This window comes from Ovis aries, chromosome 23 (genome assembly GCF_016772045.2).
Source record: "Ovis aries strain OAR_USU_Benz2616 breed Rambouillet chromosome 23, ARS-UI_Ramb_v3.0, whole genome shotgun sequence".
Taxonomy (NCBI): domain Eukaryota; kingdom Metazoa; phylum Chordata; class Mammalia; order Artiodactyla; family Bovidae; genus Ovis; species Ovis aries.
The window spans coordinates 23,778,045-23,798,269 of NC_056076.1; the positions used below are offsets into that span (position 1 = coordinate 23,778,045).

The 20,225-nt window shown below is 40.6% G+C and overlaps 1 protein-coding gene across 1 annotated transcript in view; it reads right to left on the reverse strand.

The window, feature by feature from the left end:
• Window positions 1-20,225, reverse strand: part of ASXL3 (ASXL transcriptional regulator 3) — a 200,229-nt gene that overhangs the window by 19,271 nt on the left and 160,733 nt on the right. The window contains exon 9 of the mRNA XM_060405208.1: window positions 1,829-1,925. Coding sequence (XP_060261191.1) covers window positions 1,829-1,925 — 97 coding nt within the window. The remainder of the gene's footprint in view (window positions 1-1,828; window positions 1,926-20,225) is intronic.

A 20,225-nucleotide genomic window follows, 5' to 3' on the forward strand; every position in this document is an offset into this window, starting at 1 on the left:
ATGAAACTGTGTATATTCAGTGTCCTTGATGAAACCAATCTGGTGAATGCCAAAGCATACCATTGAGTATAATAATACAAGGTGGAAAGCCCTATATAGGCCATAAGTAAGAATATTCATAAATGTAGGGAAAGTACTTAACTCTGCCTAAATCGATTAAGAAAGACCATCTACAGAAACTGAGTCTTGAGTTAGCCTTTGAAAGATGACCACGCTTTCATAAGGTCATTAGCTCACAAGGCACAGAGATATGAATATGTATATTCATGTTCTTTTAAGAGGCCAATTGTGAGTAAAATACAGGATGAAATGGAATAGGAAAGATAGGCTGCGGTCAATTAACCAACACACATTTTAAAGAGAGCCCTGAATGTTTTTCTGTAAGAGACCGAGGGAGGTCCTGGCGGTGTTCAGGGAGGGAGAAAAATGGCCAAATAAGCAACTTAGAAACTGGCAGGGAGGCTACTAGGTAGCATAGACAGAGATGAGATTACAGTCAGGCCAGCATCTTGAGAACGTTGAAGAAGATGCAGATTCAAAAATGCAAGTTCCTAACCAGATGGACCTGGGGAGAAGGGAGAGGAACAAAGGTATCACTACAGTTCCAGAGTTAGGAGCTGTGAGAAAAGGGGTGCCCTCAGGAGACAGAAGGCAGAAGAAATGGTAGACATTTAAAGGGAATAGAATTTAATGCTGGCATTTTGGTTTTGAGGGGCTTGATGCTAGGAAGATCCTGCAGACTTGTGGAACAGAGCGCTGAGGACTGGGAAAGAGTAGCTGAAGACAATTTTGGACGTTATCAGCTTATGGGCCATAGATGGAATCCTGGTGGTGAACAAGGCTGCTCGGAGTACATGAAGAGTTATAAAAGCGAAGAACAGGGAAGAGAATGGTGGAGGCATCACTATTATCGGCAGGTGAAAGAACAGGAGCTCCTGAAGGAAGCTGAGAAAAGGCTGTCAGAAAGGTACCCGGGATGCAACCTGAGATATATTATGAATGTCTAAAGGAAATGGCTTCAACCGCTCTGGTGAAAGAAAAAGCACACAGTTAACTATAATAATGTAAAAAACCCTGTAAAAGTCACAAGAATAAATGTAGTAAAAGTACAGAGAGGGAAAGCACTTAATTCTGCCTAAAGCAACTAGGGAAGACCATGCATAGAACCTGATTCTTGAGTTAGCTTCTGAAAAGTGACCAAGCTTTCAGCTCACAAGGCACAGAGATACGAATATGTATTGGGCGGGGTAGAAAACAAGTGAGATATTGGAGAAGCAACATGAAAGGCAGGACAGAGGACACTGGGCTTTAAAATCAAGAAAGCAATTCATATTCTCTAGAAAGAACTGTTTCCACTGTGTAAGACTGGGCCACTCCCAGCCGTAACAGCGTGCTTGGGGAAAGGAGTAAAAATGTGGTAACACTGGATATTTTCTAGTCTTTCAAGAAGACTGGTGACTAAGGGAAGGATAAGGCAAAGTGTGCCTTCAGGGGAAGACAACATTGAAAGAAGATTCTTCAGACTCTTAGGCAGTAAGAAAATATATAATATATCAAACATATAATTAAAATGATTATTCTAAAGAATATCTTGCTATATCAAAATGTTATCATGTTCTAGATAATGCTATGCTTTCTGCAAAATTCCTGGACATCAAAATTGCCAAGAATAATAAGAGAATTAATGAAGTCATTCGAAATAGGATGTGAGTTTTAATTCAAGTATACTTCAGTGGGGGAAATGACTTGGGAATCAGAGAAGAGTGCAAATCTCAGAACAGTATGTGTACGCAAATCTGTCAAATAATAATGGAAAATAGAAATTTACCTTCTGCCAGTCGCTGTTTCCAGCCTTGTGCTGCATATGCAAAGAATTCATTATTTAGAGCTGAAGTACTGAGGCGTAAAATTCCATCACTTCCCATCTAGGAAATAAGCCGACAAAAACAAGATTCCATCAAGAATAATTCAAAGCAAAAGCAAGCAGGAAAGAAGCGAAAACTGAAGGTATGTGTAAGAGAGAGAGAAAATGAGAGTGAAAGACAGGGCAGGAGGCAGGGAGGAAAGGAAGGAATTTAACAAAAGATGAATCTCCTAGTAGGAAAACTGCACTGTTTACAGTGACTACTATAATGACTAAATACAGCAATTTAAAGGAAGTCTGTATTAGGCATTTCCATTATCAGTGGTGAGTATAACAAATATATGTGGTTTAATCAAAGAAGTTTTCTATCTTTATCATTTTATTGTGCTTTAAGGGGTACCAAATGAAAAATCAAGATATGTACACACCTTTAGATTGAGTTTTTTAAAATTAAATTTTCTGAATTTTTTGTGAAAGCAAAAGAAATCTAGTCAGATCACTTGGATTCTTCCACTGTCTTGAGGTTTAGACAACAGAAAGTTCTGGAGCATATTAAAACACACCCATGCTCTCATACATACCTCTCTCTCTCTTCTTCTCCCCTCTCTGGATGCACACAGGAAACAAGTATACAAAGTTTAACAGCAGTATACGCTATATGCTACTAATGTTTTCCCTCAAATATTTTTAAAATTCATGTATAGAAGAGATTCAGAGAAGCATCACCAAACTGGATGCTTTTTTTAACTTTCCGACTATTTACAACATCTTTTCTGGGTATATATTCTGCCTGCTGAGACGGGATAAAAAGAACTAGTGTGTCCTTGGCTGACTTTGTAAGTAGCTGTGGAGTGAAGAGAAAACATAAAAAGTTAAACAATGCCAAAAATAAGGTGAGTGGGAATTAAGAAGGGCAAAAAAAAAAAAAGTTAGGGAAGATATCTAGGTGGCCCTGAGTAGTTGAGAAGAACTTGATGCCAGAGGTGAAATGGGTTAGGGTCTTGGGAGATTAACAGGATTGGGACAGGATGGTTTTATACAAAGCATACAGTACAGGGTGTAAACTGTGTTGTGGACACAGGATGTCGCGATCAGTAACTGGACGGTTCGTGAAGAGGTGAAGATGTCTTAGCCTGCTACTCAAAGGCTTGGCAAACTGTAGCTCCAGTCATATCTTCAAAGATTTCTTTTTATTCTCACAAACACACTCATATCCTAAGCTCTAAGAAGTCTCTGCCATCTGAAAACACACTCAGATTTCTTATCCCCATGTTTCCATTCTTTTTTTTTTTCTTTTGTCTTCTTTACACGCCATTTTCACCCACAGAAATGCTGTCCCTCTTTTAAAATTTAACTCAAACCATGACTTCATGAACGTGTCAGCTGAACCATCATTCAGGAGCAAAGAAGAAAACTGAGTTGAACACTAAATCTTATACTAGCGACTCTAAATGGAATCTCTTGTTCAGTCGCTCAGTCGTGTATGACTCTTTGCGACCCTATGGACTGCAGCACCAGGCTCCTCTGCCCTTCACTGTCTTGGAGTTTGTGCAAACGCATGTCCATGGAGTCAGTGATGCCATCCAAATATCTCATCCTCTGGTACTCCCTTTTCCTCTTAACCTAAATGGAATAATGGTCAAAAAATCCAGAGAAGAGAGGCACTGAACAGATGTGACATAAGCTGAATGCTGCCATCACGACAGCCATAGATTGGAGATCTTGAATTTCCTTACCTAAGATACCGATAACCACACTAAAATATTTAGTCCGCTTGGAAAACTTCACCCAAGACTGTTCACTCATGGATTCACCATTTCCTCCCAATGACTTCATCTTCATCCAACAGATACTTACTGCAAGCGTGCATGTTCAGTTGCTTCGGTCATGTCTGACTCCTGCGAGCCCAGGGGCTGTAGCCCCCTGACTCCTTTGTTCATGGAATTATTCAGGCAAGGATACTGTAGCGGGTTGCCATTTCCTCCTCTAGGGAATCTTCCCTACCCAGGGATCGAACCAGCATCTTCTGTGTCTCTTGCATTGGCAAGTGGGTTCTTTACCACTAGCACCACCTGGGAAGCCCAGATACTTATTAAGTCACTTATATGAACCTGTGTACCTGGCACTTGTCTGGGTGCAGGCAATACAGCGGCAGTAAAAGGAAAAGCCTCTACCCTCATTTTCGAATGTACTCCACATATAGCAGATGCTTCTGGTCCCTGTATCTCTCCCACCCACCTGGGCTCAGCATAGTTGTGACGTCTGGTGACACTTCCATGACAGTCTCCACCTCAGGGTCTCACCACAGCCCCAAAATGGGAGTGGATAAATTGGACAATTCTAGGACACCACCTTTTGGGATGCAGTTATGAACTGAACCAAAGGATGCCATTTGGTGCTGTATCCCCAACAGTTAGAACAAGTAGGTGGAAGGCAAGTGCCTTGAAGAGAAAAGTGAAGTAGTTTACTATGAGGTACATTTATGGAAGGCATGATGAACAAAGTTAGATTTTCTACATCTGAGCACATGCATGTGCTGAACAATTTGGAGTCCATGCACAATGCCTGTTATATTGCAGGTACTCAATAAATGTTTATTGCACTCTCCTTGCTTTGTGTAAGTGAACGATTTAACACTGAACTCTAGTAGCTGACATGCAGGATTTTAGTTTAGTATATTTTGCCAGGCCAGGGGACATGACGAGTTATTAATTGACATTTCAGCATAATTTTAAGACACAAAGAAATACCAGATCCAGATTAGCTCTGACAGAGTCTCAAGATTTCAGCGCATGAAAATGCACAACAGTGTGAAATGACCACATTCAAGAATATGGAAGCTAGCCCTGGAGGAAACTGTTTCTCTTTTACAACCGAAAAATAATATTAATGGCCAGCCTTCCAGCCTGTATGAGACAGCACAGTTAAACATGAGGGCTGAATTTGACTTAGGAAATACATGCCAATAAAACTTTTGAAATACACAATTAACTTTATGGCCTTTAAGAAATACTGTCCAAAAGACACGGCATTTAAATGAGCTGGAACAATAAACATTTCTGAAAGGTTTACTTATTTATCACCGAGCTATAAATTCTTGTTGTTTTTTTTTTTCTGATTACCCACAATAGAAACATTCATTCTATGTAACTTTCTTACAATGAAAAATCTAAAGAAGTTATTGATAAGTTATGTTTTATTTTTAATTAGAAGGAAAAAAAAACTCTGTGTGTGCTCATTGCTCTGGAGGAAAATAAGTGTGAGGAAGGAAATCTTATTTGTGGAGAGATCCTTTCATGAAGATTTAAGTCTTGATTGGTGAGTATATCACTTGCCTTTGGGTTGATTATATTAACATACCTTTTATGGGATGTCTATCAGTGGAATGCAAAGGATTAAAAAGATGTTGCTACTTACAAGCCATCCAATGTTTGACGTTCAATTAATATTGTTCTATATGAGAATATATCTTGGGTTAATAATAATCCTTTGCACATCTAATAGATTATGTATCCCTTTTTCTAATTTAGGATTTCCTGCAAGTGATTTGGGCTTCCCAGGTGGTGCAAGTGGTAAAGAACCTTCCTGCCAATGCAGGAGATATGAGAGATGAAGGTTTGATCCCTGGGTTGGGAAGATCCCCTGGAGGAGTGCATTGTAACCCACTGCAGTATTCTTGTTGGCAGAATCCCATGGACGGAGGCACCTGGAGGGCTACAGTCCACAGAGAGGCAAAGAGTTGGACATGACTGAAGTGACTTAGCACGCAAGTGATTTGGAATGGATGGCAGGTGGGCTGCTTAGATGAACAGTGAGAAATGTGCTGCAGAGTCCAAAAGTGGCTAAATCCTAACAGGGCATCTGGACAGACCAAGCAGTTTGGAATTTATTCTACAGGTAGTGGGGAGGGAGCCAATCGAAACAAAGTCAAAACAAGATAAAAACGTTCATGCTGAGTGTGTGGTAAGAAGCAGACTGTCAATCTGTTGATGTAGATGGTGTGTCCGGGACGGGCCTCTCTGTTCATTGCTGATCAAGAACACCGGAGCCAACACTTGCATGAGTGAAGGAGAAGCCACCAGCCATCGGGGGAGGGTATGCTCAGTGGATGGATGTACTTGCAGAGGCCCTCAGGTGGGGCTTGCGAGGAGGCCCTAAGAGCTCGAGAGACCTTAACAGTGGGAGGAACAGGGCCTCAAAGACCAGAATCATACTGGGCCTGGCAGCCCACTGAAAAGACTGGCTTGTCCCTCCTGAGTGAGCTGGAGAGCCTCTGGGGGATTTGGGCCCAACAGTGAAAAGCTCTGACATTTCAAATGGAGAGCTCTGACTGCTGTGTTTAAAAAAGACTTCAGAGCTGCCCAAGAGCAATATAAATACCAGGTCACGTCTGTGATTTTAATTTTTCTAATAATCACACTGAAAGCAGTAAAAACATGAAACTCATTCTAATAACACAGTTTTAATCTGACCTATCCAAGATGTTGTTTCAATATATAATCAATATGAGACATTATCAATGAGCTATTTCTCATTCTCTCTGTATACTAATTCTTTGATGTCCACTATGTATTTTTAGAACATTATCTTAGTTTAGATAACCCATATTTCTAAAGCTCCATAGTCACTGCTGGCTAGCAACTACTGTTGTGGAGAGCACAGTTTTAGAAGACAAGAGACTCACCAGCGACATGAGGATGTAGTTATTGAGATAATCCAGATGGTAGCTGCACTAGGTTGACAGCTACAGAGATGGTGAGAAAGGCTGGGTTCCAATTATATTCGGAAGGTTGAGCCAATAGTACTTGATGATGGACTGGATGTGTGGTGTGAGATAAAGTGAGCAGGCAAGGGTGATGCCAAAGACTTCTGGCCTTGGCAATTAAAACTATGAATTGCTATGTATTACAATGTAAAAAAAGATGGGAAGAGGTTTGGTCTGGAACCAATTAAGGTTGAGATGCTGATTATAATTACACATTGAGGTCTTTTACCTATCATTCTGCATATAGTAGAAAGAATGCCCTGGACAAATGCAGGACTAAAAACAGGGACTTCTGTCAAGAAGGAACAAGAGAAGACCAAGGAACAAATGATGAAAAGTGTTGAGACTACTCAGCAGCAGGAGTAAAGATGGATGACATGTAGAAGTATGGGACTCAGAAATGATGGGGCTGGGTGAGCATGTGTTGGGTGGTGAATGAACTAAAGGCTTGAAAGATGATTCCCAAGAAGAAGGCTTGGCTAATTTGGTGGATGCTGGAAAGAGACATTAGGACAGGTAAAAGCACAAGGAGGGAGTAGTGTCTTAGACAAAGAAATGATGGGATTTTCTTTGAATATGTTAATATAAGGGTATGGAGAAGGCAATCAAGTAAAGGTGATCTAATCAATACTGGAAACTCAGGGAAGAAGCTCACTGGGGAGGAAGGAATCAAGCATAGAAAATTTGTCATTAGTAGTAAAGAAAGTGTTAATTGAAAACATGGATATGAGTGAGAACACCCAGGAAGAGCTAACCAAAAGAGAAGATGGCATAAAGCAGAGCCCTGAGGAACACCAACACAGAAGGAATGGCCAGAAGTAAGTCTTCCTGCTAGGAAGACTGAGAAAAATCAGTCACAGGTGGGAAGAAAATCAAGGCAGATGGCATCAAAGCTGAAAGAAAAGAGTTTCCAGAAGATGAGCTGTACTGTGAATGTACTATCTACTGAGCTATATGGGATTACTCAGGTCAACACTGTGTATAGTACACTATACTAGCTGTTATGTCTGATAAAACAATCAATAGGGTCTTTAGAGCAAGGACAACCTAGTCAGTGAGAGACCAACTAGGAATCTAATGCAACAGCGAAAGAGGAATGAACAGACAAGACTATAAGAAATTATTACCAACCCTCTTATACCTTGGAACAAGCATCCAGTGCCCTTGTAGTCTATACTCCAGGACGAATTAAAGTTGGGGAATTCATCCTCTCTAAACAGTAATTTTTCATTTTTTACCTTACCATTAAGTATGATTCAGATGGCTCAGGAGACTCTCCATAAGTATGGCTCAAGTTTTATCCATAAGAGAAAATGTAATTCTTTAAGCATAAAGTTGGACATAAAAAGTGAAAGAGGGCTGCTGAGAGAGATGGGTTAGTAAGGGTGAGAGAATCAATGGCATGCTAAAGATAATTTGGCCAATAATTTTTGAATGCTATTTCTAAAACTGCATTAAGACAATATTTTCTAAACTGTGTGTTGCAAAACAGGGATTTTTCAAATGAGGAATTACAATTTTAATGGATAATCTAGCTAAAAGGAAATTGATTCTACTATCCAATAAATAGAGCCTATACTTCCTAAACATGGTAGAATGATTTTCTTTACTGCATGTATTCTGGAATGTGTTAGGATTTATTTTAAAGCATCATGCAGTATTTCCCAAACTTTTAAACCCTGCAATCCTCTTCTAGAAGAATTATCAGTATCTCACAGAACAAAAACAAGTGTTCTCCAAAATACAGTTTGGGAGAGGATGTATTGGGTTGGCCAAAAAGTTCATTCAGGTTTTTCTATAATACTATCTTATGGGAAAAAAAATACCATCCTAAGGAAAAAATGGAATGAACTTTTGGCCAACTCAATATTAAAAGTTGTGAAAGTGCCATTGTCACAGAGGTCAAATGAGATAAAACTACCACAGTGAATTTGCACACACTAGGTACTAAATCCTTGTTAAGCAAAATGAATGAAAATTTCTAAGATATAGATATGGGATAACTTTCTGTCCATTGCAAAAATCAAATATTCATAATAAATAAAAAAGTAAAAACAGTAAAGGATGATGCTGTAAGTCTAAACAACCTCAATTTCAAAGCCTACTGCAAGAAACAATTATTTCACGTTACTTTTAAAAGTTTTATCGAGGTATGTGTGTGCGTGCTCAGTTGCTTCAGTCATATTGGACTCTTTATGACCCTGTGAGCTGTAGCCCACCAGGCTCCACTGTCTGTAGGATTCTCCAGGCAAGAATACTGGAGTGGGTTGCCACTCCCTCCTCCAGGGGATTTTCCTGACCCAGGGATCAGACCAACATCTTCTGCATCTCCTGCCTGCAGGTGGATTCTTTACCACTGAGCCACCAGGAAAGCCCAAAGTATAAGCGCATATAACAACTTTTCTTTAAATACACAGAAACTATCATTATAAAATTGTAATCAAGACTATCTGGAACTATATGGATGTCAAAGAAACAAGTGCAACAACATTTTCATCTTTCCTCCACCTTATTTTTTTTAAAAGTGCATGGAATTAAGCTAATGTGAACAAAAAGAAATCCCAGAAAATATTACCAAAGAAATCAACATTTAGATTGAAAAGCAGAAGGCTCTTTTGTCATCACTGTCATAATGGGCCGTTAAAATTGGTTTTATAATAAAAGCCTCTCTTCTGAGCCAAGCTGATTCCTTTTCTTCTTACTATTTGCTCCTCAGGAAATCCCTGCTGAATGTTACATTGGAAACCACAAGATAAGTAGTTGAGCAGGGAAGAATTTGGGAGGTGGAAGATCCACTCTACTGAGGGTGATGGCAGGTGTAACTGTTAACTAGAATAAAGCTCCTGAGGCAGAGGTGTGGGTAACATTTAATTATTAAATGAGATGTGCAAGTATGTAAACTGCCAAGGGGTTTGAAAACAAAAGATTATAAGATGACAAAATAACAGCTAGTCTTGTGGGAGCAGATTCTCACCTCATTAAAAAATACATGTAAACATATATGTGGGTTGGGAAGACTCCCTGGGGAAGGAAATAGCTACCCACTCCAGTGTTCTTGCCTGGAGAATTTCATGGACAGAGGAGCCTGGCAGGGTACAGTCCATAGAGTCACAGAGTTGGCTATGCCTGAGCAACTAACACTTTCACTTTTTTTCATATACCTATATAATCATGTATAACTATGTGTATGTAATAAAGTTTTCTTCATTTTCTTTATCTGGAAACACACTTTAACAATCCAATGACTTAGCTAAGATAAGCATTGCCTTTGGAACGGAATCTCTTGGACCTCTCAAAAGAATTGTTCACCAGACACCTCCCCAAGCCTCCAAGTTGACAGAGGAAGTGTTCAATTAAGTGGTTAGGAAGGCCATGCCCCAGGATAAGACCTGCTGGAAATCAATTTCTCAGGTCCCAATTAATGAGCAAAAGGAATTCCCTAGAAATAAGAGAAAAAGATTTTCTTATAATTGCTGCTACAAATTTCAGCATTTACAATCAGAAGATCCACACTGAGGGATGTGTATGATATTAAAAATATATGAAAACACCATTTTGATATTGATTCTTAAAAGACTTCAATTACTGAGTTTCAATTACTTTACTTAAATGAGATTTACCTTAATCTTATATACAGTATTAAAAGCAAATATCATTTTCTAAAGACATTGTTTTGTACATTTACATTCTGCCACTTTTTCTAAGACTCACTCTATTTTAAATTGCAAAGGGAGGAATCTCTCTGTTCAAAGTGCTATAATGTCTCTAATGCTTCAGCATCCTGCTCAGAAGATACATAGCCTGTGGTGAAATAGGTAAAAATAGTGAAATACAGACATCTAAAGATAGAAGTCAAGTCATAGACAGATCAAGCTTTAATCACCCTTTCAAAATTAGAGAAGTATGTTTTGATCTTTATGGTTCATCTTTTCCATTAAACTTTGTAAACAACCCCCTGGCCACATACTGGGACAATCTGACAGGGCTTGATGAGAAATTACTTTTTTGATCCAAATGTAGATAAACAAAATTTGAACATGTTTTAGCAAATATGAGAATGTGTGTATATCTTAAAAGACATTCTCTCTTATAACTGTATTTTCATCAATGTTCCCTGGGTGGGGGGAAATGCAAAAGCAAACTTCCAATGCAACCATATAATACTAAAGTTTTATGTAGTGAAAAAAGTTCATGTTCTTGTACAGATAAAACTAGGTTCTGTTATAATGTGGTGGGAATCAATGAATCACTGTTTCTGCTTGTACTACACAGAACAGCTGTGTTTAATTGACTATCTATTAGTCACTCATTTCTTTAACAAACATTTCATAAGCAGCTACTACTTGCCAGGGACTGTGAAATGGACAGATAGCTTCTGCTGCCATAAGAGCTTTATTAATATCTAGGATAGGACAGAAAAAAAAATAATGTTCATTGTAATGGTACAATAAGTACCCAGAGGAGGAAAAGATGCTATAACAACTTCCAGGCCTGGCTAACTAGTATGCCTTTAGTTTCCCCTTTTATAGCCTGTTAATATCTATGCCTGGAGTATACTCCTCTCCCCAGTTAAACAATGGCTCGGCCCACTAGTCAGAGAAGGAAATGGCAACCCACTCCAGTACCCTTGCCTGGAAAATCCCATGGACGGAGGAGCTTGGAAGGCTGCAGTCCATGGGGTCACTGAGGGTTGGACACGACTGAGCAACTTCACTTTCACTTTTCACTTTCAGGCAACACACTCCAGTGTTCTTGCCTGGAGAATCCCAGGGACGGGGGAGCCTGGTGGACTGCCATCTATGGGGTCGCACAGAGTTGGACACGACTGAAGCAACTTAGCAGCAGCAGTAGCCCACTACTGTTCAGTTATAGCTATATTTATAATAATAAGTATAATTAATTTAGTACCTACACAGGTAAGTGGTAAAACAGGATTTTATCACTTAAATGAATATATGTTTACTCTACCATGGGGCTTCCTTTAATTAACATGCAGGCATTTATTCTTCTACTCAAAACCATTATGTGTTAGGTGTTGGGGGAAAAAACAACAATAAACAAAAAGACAGGTCCTGTCCTGAAATGTTATAATGAAAAATTGTGTAACATGTACAATGACACAATGTTCCAGGTCCATGTATGTCGGAAGGATTCTCTGAGATACTAATTTCTGGGCAGTGATGTATGTGGAGGCAGGGAAGAGTAAGCCCTGTAAAAGGTGAAGGATAGCTCAGTTGGTAAATCATCCGCCTGCAAGGTGGGAGACCTGGGTTTGATCCCTGGGTTGGGACGATCGCCTGGAGAAGGGAAAGGCAACCCACTCCAGTATTCTGGCCTGGAGAATTCCACAGACTGTATAGCCCACGGGGTCATAAAGAGGCAGACACGACTGAGCAACTCGCACTTCCACTTTCATCAAAACTCTGAAAAGAGAGGTAAAGGATACAATTTGAAGGGTTGAGAGTGTGGTAGCTGAAGGATTCTGTAGCATCAAGATCCGTTGTTGTTTGTGCATATTTCCTTTTTTTAAAATGGATATTCTTAGCTGAGAAAGATCCACCTCTACAGGGTTTAATTTCTTTGCTTATAAACTAAGGATAACAAACTATTTGTTTCACAGAGTTTTTGTGAGGATTAAATCCCTAAATATGTACAAAATGCTTTGACTAGGGCTCATTTAGGGAGAGATCTCAAGAAGTTGAGCTATAATAATAACTAGTAGTAGAGGTGACAGACACACCCCAGGGTACCCCTGATGTGCCTGTGTGTGTGTGTGTGTCTTTGTGCTGTGTATCTGTGTGCTGATATCATTGTTCGGTCGCTAAGTCATGTCTACCTCTTTGTGATCCCATGGACTGCAGCCCGCCAGGCTCCTCTGTCCATGGGATTCTCCAGGCAAGAACACTGGAGTGGGTAGCCATTCCCTTCTCCAGGGGATCTTCCCAACCCAGGGATCGAACCTGCATTTCCTGTACTGCAGGCAGATTATTTACCACTGAGCCACCAGGAAAGCCCTTGCTTATCTGTGTTCAGGGGATTAAAAGAGAGAATACAAGACTCCAAGCAGCATTATCAAGGAAGATGGATTAAAAAGAAAGAACAGGCTAATCTCCATGGGGATAGAGATTTACGTTCCATGATACAGCAGGTTCTTAATAAATACTTGTTTATTTTGTTGTGGTTTAGCTGTATCACTATTTGACGCATCTATGTAACCTTATCTAGTCTTTCGATGGCAGTGCCAAAAAGATGCTTTTGTTAGGGGTGAAAAAAACAACAACTGATTTTATAAGGAACATACAGAGAGCAGGAGCTAATTTTAGGTACTGTTTCTGATGTAAAGTCACAAAGAAGAAAACAAAGCAGACAATGGATTTTAGCTTTCACCCAAGGGGTTATCAACACCAGGGTTATGTTACTGTAACACAACCTCCCAAAGTGAGACCAATGGATACTTTCAAATTAAATCAATCAGTTGTGCAGCAAAACAGAAAATGGAAAGAATACTCTGGTAGGTTTTAAATCCTTCCAGAGTGGAATGTAGAGGTTACTATAATAAATTGAAACAAAAAACATTACAACAAACTTCTAATGTTTGAAAGATGCTCCGTGGCATTCTCCTTAGGTTAAGTCACCAAGCATATCAAAGTGGAAAGAGGGCTGAATTTAAAGTCAGTAAATCAGGCTGCTCATCCCAGTTTTGCATTTCCTATCTGTCTGAAGATGCTCCAGATTCTTAACAGCTTCAGCCTCTGTCTCATTACTCAATGGAAAAGTAAACAACCTCGCAAAGCTGTTCCGTGAATTAGAAATAACAAATGGAAAGAACTCAACCACTTTCTAGTGAGTGAGATTTTAAAAGATAATACTTATGAAAAGCGACATTTTAAGAAATCACTATCTAATGCTGCTGCTGCTGCTGCCGCTGAGTCACTTCAGTCGTGATCGACTCTGTGCGACCCCATAGATGGCAGCCCACCAGGCTCTTCCATCCCTGGGATTCTCTAGGCAAGAACACTGGAGTGTGTTGCCATTTCCTTCTCCAATGGATGAAAGTGAAAAGTGAAAGTGAAGTTGCTCAGTCGTGTCCAACCCTCAGTGACCCCATGGACTGCAGCCTTCCAGGCTCCTCTGTCCATGGGATTTTCCAGGCAAGAGTACTGGAGTGGGTTGACACTGCCTTCTCCACTATCTAATAATACTAACCATCATTTACTGAGTAGTCAGGCTATGATCTTTTAAACCTGGGAATTCTTAAGTATGTTCTTTTTCAGTTGACGTCACTTGAACACATATACCACTGATACCGAAGAAGCAACATTTGCAAGCAGTTACCTGCTTTTGAAACTAGGTGTCATAACTGGAGAGCTGCATACCAGGTAGATATTGTCTTAGTGTTTTCGCTTGTCACCTGAACTCTGCTGTTCCCTTCTGAGTGATCAGTCCCTTAACCTTGAGCAATATTAGTCCTGCTACTCATGCCAAAGCTGGCTGGCAAAGACAAAGCTGTCAGAGAGAGACATTCTGTGAAATTGAGATAACCAATTAATTACCTCCTCCCTGTTTCACAGAAAGAAATAAGGTCTGAAACACCATAAGAGATGTCTTGAGAAGAACCAAGATATACCAGATCATCTAGCAAAAGAATGGAGAGGTCTATACATTTAGCTCCTTCCTCCTCCCCTGTAATTACTTAAAATCCTCCCCACCAACTCATCAGATCTCTTTTTCTTGCAACCTGAGCCAGGCCAGATGAATACAACTAGAAAGTATTACACTGAGTAATCTATTAAACATTTTCTACTTTGAAGAGAGTGCGCAGTTCATTGGAGAAAGAAATTCCTTCTGCAAAGAGAGCCAACAACCATGAAGAAAGCTGAACTGCAATGCAAATGAGTAACGAGCCAGCAGTTCAACTTACACAGCACATTATAAGGGGAGAGTTTCATAAAGATAAGACTCTAAATCAACTTGTAAATTTTTATAACAAAATGCCAAACATGCCACTTAAATCAAACCGACACTGAGCACCTAAGTGAAAACCCTAAGACACACAAGCCTCCCTTTGTCAGTAACGGAGGATGCCTGTCCATCCCAGATAGCTAAATTACTTCAGTCAGATGGTGGCGCACCTAACCTCCATTCCTTTACTTCCTCGTTTCCCCAGGACATTCTATGATAGGAATCCTTGAGATATTATTCCCAGGGAAATAAATAATTTTATGGTTAATTAACTTTATCTACACAAAGTTCAACAAGTTCCTTCTCTGCAGAGCTTTGGAGCCTTTACTATGCCAATGAGTGCGGCCTTTCTCAAACTCCTGAAAGCTCAGAACGTAGCTCCCCATGGAATATTCTGGGGGAGTGAGGCTGTGAAGATTGTGTTCACGACAGGAAAGGCTGCCTTATGGTATCTAAAGTACAGCAAGTCGGAGCATTGACAGAGTCAGAGTCTGGCCTACAGAGTGAAGCAAGTCAGAAGGAGAGAAACAAACATCTGACATTAATGCATATGTGTGGAATCTAGAAAAACGGTACAGATGAACCTATTTCCAAAGCAGGAATGAAACCCAGATATAAAGAACGCGCGTATGGACGTGGGGCGGGGACAGGATGGGGCTGGTGGGGAGGGGAGGTGGGATGGATTGAGAGATTGGGATTGACATAGAAACGCTACCATGGATACAACAGAAAACTAGTGGGGAGCACGGGGAGCCTAGCTCGGTGCTCTGTGACGACCCAGAGGGGTGGGATTGGATAGGGGGAGGTGAGGTAGGCCCAAGCGGGAGGGGATATATGTACACATAGAGCTGGTTCACTTCACTGTACAGCAGACACCAACACAACATCGCAAGGCAATTATCCTCCAAAAACAAAACCTACTGTTCGTTCTGTGAAAAATAAATAAACCCCACACATATCCCCGCCCCCCCCCCAAAAAAAGGGTTATAGACTGAGACTCTTACTCTATCCCTCAATTGACTGGTCTTTGAAATTCCAGTTCAGTGAACTCTCAGCCTGTTGTCAAAGACCAGAATAAAAGAGGCCTTTGTGAACCATGTCCTGGTCATTCTTACAAAATTGCCACTGAAACATAACTCACACACTATCAGGTATTCCCTACATGTAAACCAATTATTCTGTTTTTTTGTTTTTTTTTTAATGAAGTCTGTGTGGCTTTTTGTGCTTGTACTCAGCTCCAGAGTATGTCCACCATGAACAGACTCATTGGCATTGAAAAGCGGGAATGAAAGAAAAGAAGTAGCACACTGAGACCTCACTTGACCTTCATGTCTATCGACCTGAGTCACTCGCTATTGCGGGGTGTGCTGACGGGAGAGGAGGGAAAGAGGACCCCTTTGCCAAGTGGAATAACCTCACACCTTCATTTGAGCTGACTGTACTTCAAGCCAGCACTCAACTTGTTTCCAGGTAAGGAACATTACCAATGGTAAATTTTAACTAAACTTGCCACCACAAAATGAACAAGAGGCTTGGAAAGGTCTCTTCCAAGAAATGAATTCAACATTAGCAAGCAAGTTTAAGCAAAAAGAAACAGAGTAGAGCTGCCAGGAATGCTTCTAGTATAAACCCACTATGGGTCACATAGAAAGAAGGCTTCCCTTGTGGCTCAGCTGGCAAATAATCCTCCTGCAATGTGGGAGACCTGGGTTTGATCCCTGGGTTGGGAAGATCCCCTGCAGAAGGGAAAGGCCACCCACTCCAGTATTCTGGCCTGGAGAATTCCATGGACTCTATAGTCCATGGGGTCAGAAAGAGTTGGACACGACTGAGCGACTGTCACTCACTCACTCACACAGAAAGAAGGACCAGGATAAGGAGGATGGGGAATGGGGGAGACTGGAGGGAGATGTGGGGAGATGCATACACTGTGGGTCTAGAGAATACCACCAACTCAGGAAATAACTTGTGGTCTAAAGCCGAGTGAAAGGAAACTTGGACAGAATAAAAAGGATGCTTGCTTCTCAAGGGAAATATGGGAGCAATAATTGGCCTGTTTTAGAGTTAGAACTAACCATATGTCCTTAGGCGAGTTACTGGAACCATATGAAACTCATTTACAAGGTCTATAAAATGAAGTGATTAAAATAGAAGACCTGGAATGTTTCTTCCAGACCCAACGTTCTCTGACATCGGAAGAGGGAAGGAACAAAAAATGACAGTGAGTCCTGAGACCAAACCCAAAGGCGCGCCTGTTAGTGAAATTAGGGCAAAACGAAGTAAGGAAGAAAGTAGCTGCAGACAAGCTCAAGGAGTGGCCTGATTCCATGGGCTGCGGCCACCTGCACTCAAGGTCACCTGAGTCCCTGAATGTCGCTGCCCTGAAACCTGTGACTAGACCCCCCTGAGATTTAAGAACTAGAGAATGCGTGCGTGTGTCTGTGTATGGGCAGGGTGACCTCTGGAGAACTGCAAAACAAGAGGCAAGGATGACGTCCAGGAGAAAAGCTTTCAAAGGATAAGAAATGCCATTTGAAGTGCCTAGGTTGGGGTGGGGGGATGGGGAGATACTTTCACATTGGGAAACATTCTTGGCCTACAGAGGGCAGAGTGGAAAGATACAGAGGTCCAGCAATGCGCCCACAGTCACGTAATGCAGAAATGCCCTGCAGTTCACACGCCTTAGGGCTTCCCAGGTGGCACAGTGGTGCAGATCTGCCTGCCAAGGCAGGAGTTGCAAGCAACACGGGTTCAATTCCTGAGTCAGGAAGACCCCCTAGAGTAGGAAATGGCACGCAACTCCAGTATTCTTGACTGGAAAATCCCATGGACAGAGAAGTCTGGCAGGCTACAGTCCATGGGTCTGCAAAAAGTCAGACATGACTAAGCGCGCGCGTACACACCCCGTATGCCTTTCAAATGACTCAATGGATGTGCATGCACGCATGCACACACACACACACACACACACACACACACACACACACACACACACACCCCCCATATGCCTTTCAAATGACTCAATGGATGTGCATGCAAGGAAAATACCTGCTATGCTGGTCCAAAGCGAGAATATAAAACCAGCTTTTTGAATGGGTTTTGGTATCTACTGATTTTCTTTCTTGGCATACACCTAATGTATATTTTGAAAGAAAACTGAAACTTGCTGCGTTCAGAACTTTTATGAAGGTCACTCACAGAAAACTGCATCACTGAAGTTACCTCCAAATCTCTATCAACAGTCTGCTATGGCGTTTATCAGTCTCCAACCGCAGCCATGGCACTCCCAGTCATTCCACATATACGTGCATCATTCTACTCCCTAGCAAGCCTACCCAGATGCTCATGCCTGACCATTTACATACCAGAACATGTAACACTTGACTAATAGTAATCTCTGCTTGTTTCTCTTGTATAATTATATAATTCGTATAGTATTTAAAACTACGTGTATAGGAAAATTGTCTTTTCTGTGATTTTTGTTTTAAGGCAGTAAAAGGGCTTTACAAAATATACATTTTAAAATAGGGTCACTGCTTCTGAAGACTTTACATCATTGGTTTTAAAAGTTTTGGGTTCACAATGCCTTTTCTACATTACATAAGAACTATGAAAGAAACTGGGCTTCCCCGGTAGCTCAGCTGGTAAAGAATCCACCTGCAATGCAGGAGACTCCAGTTGGATTCCTGGTTTGGGAAGATCCTCTGGAGAAGGGACAGGCTACCCACTCCAGTATTCCTGGGCTTCCCTGGTGGCTCAGATGGTAAAGAATCTGCCTGCAATGCAAGAGACCTCCATTATGCAGAATACTCCAGTATTCCTTCCTGGAGAATCCCATGGACAGAGGAGCCTGATGGACTACGGCCCATGGGGTCGTAGAAGAGTTGGATACAACTGAGCGACTAAGCACAGCACACAGCATGAAAGATTCTGTGGGTGCAAACTGTGTGGCAAGCTGCTACTCTCCAAGCATTCATCCTGTCCTTCATTCCTTCTTAATTACAAACATTTCCTCTGAGTCTGAGCAGCAGTAGAGACGACATTTTCCAGACTCTCCTGCAGTTAGGTGTGGCCATGAGACTAAGTCCTCCACAATGGAAGGTGAGCAAACATAATCTGTGTATCTTGTACATTATTTCTATAAGCTTGCCATCCACAATCCTTGAACTAGAACACAGATGTGATAACTTCAACCTCTGGGAATGAAAAGCTCTAAAGGGTAAAACTGTCCAGTCTCCATAGACCAACTCTCTACTTGTGCACTATGATATGAGAGGAAAAAAAACCTGCTACCATACTTAAGCTGCCCTATTCTGGAACTCTCTAACACAGCAGCATAGCCTCAACCTTGACAATCACACCCTGGAAATAAAGAAACAAAAGCACAAGCATGCAACATAACGCACACAATTTCAGGAATCCCACAGACCCCTGAAGCATTCCTTGGTGCTCTGAACCAAATATTTGGTAGTAGTTTTAATGGCTCTTATGAAATGTCTCTTTAGGTAGCTAAATTTTGGGTAGCTTAGTTTTAATGTCTCTTAGGTAGCCAAAATGTCTCTTAGGAAAATCAGCTTTGAAAACATCGGATGAGCATTTGTTGTGGAGTAGTCACAAGAAAACTCATTTTGTCACCTGGTATTGCAATTGACAGGTGAAACAGGAAAGCATTCTGAAATAGGAAAGCATGGTAAATGACTGGCTTTTCCCCCGATAACCGAAATTCCTTCATATCTCTTCTCTGTATGTTCAGGACTGCAAGCCAGTACTGAATGTCAAGCTCACTTGGGTGTGCTAATGTTAAGTATCAGAAGCAATAATCATTTAGACTTTAAGACTACAATATAGCTCTTCTTTAAATGAGAGAAATCACTAACATATCATAGCTCATACTCTCTTTGTGTCATTAATAAAGGGTAAATTACCAAAGTAAATATCTTGCAGTAAGTATGTAAAGTAGCAAGCAAAGAGCCAAAATCATACTTTATGATTAACTCCTATGAACAAATACACTTTAAAAAAAAACAAGAATTTAGCAAAATTATAGCCACTGAACGATCAACAATTGTTCTTAGTGTTTTCCAAAACAACATTATCTATTTCCCCTTTAATTTTATATCACTTCTTAGAAAGCAAATAGTATTGCCTGAAGAATAATATTTTGTTCATAAACTAAAAAGTGTAGGAATATGCAAAACTAGTTAATTTCATATAGTATGAAAATATAGGACAATAAGGATTGCATATTTTGTGACTGTATCACCGTTTTTCCAGCAACTATAGGAATGGATAGAATTTTAATATTTTTGACAGAAGTTTTGTATTGCTTAACAACATACAAGTAATGATACCAAAAGCATGAAAACATAGGAAATCAGAGAGGAATTTTTAGGGAAGCAATACTGTAAAAATTCAAGAGATATCTGCAAGAGACACCCACAGACCCCCACCGTCACGCCAAAAGCAGAGTGATCTAACCACACCATATGCTCTCTCCCATGGGACACACATGACCTACATGCAAACAGTCAACTGAACCACTAAATTGTATTCAGGATAACAAAGCAGGACTGCTTTTAAAATTCCAAGTTATTTATAAAAATCAGTTACCACTGATACAATTCATTATCGTAA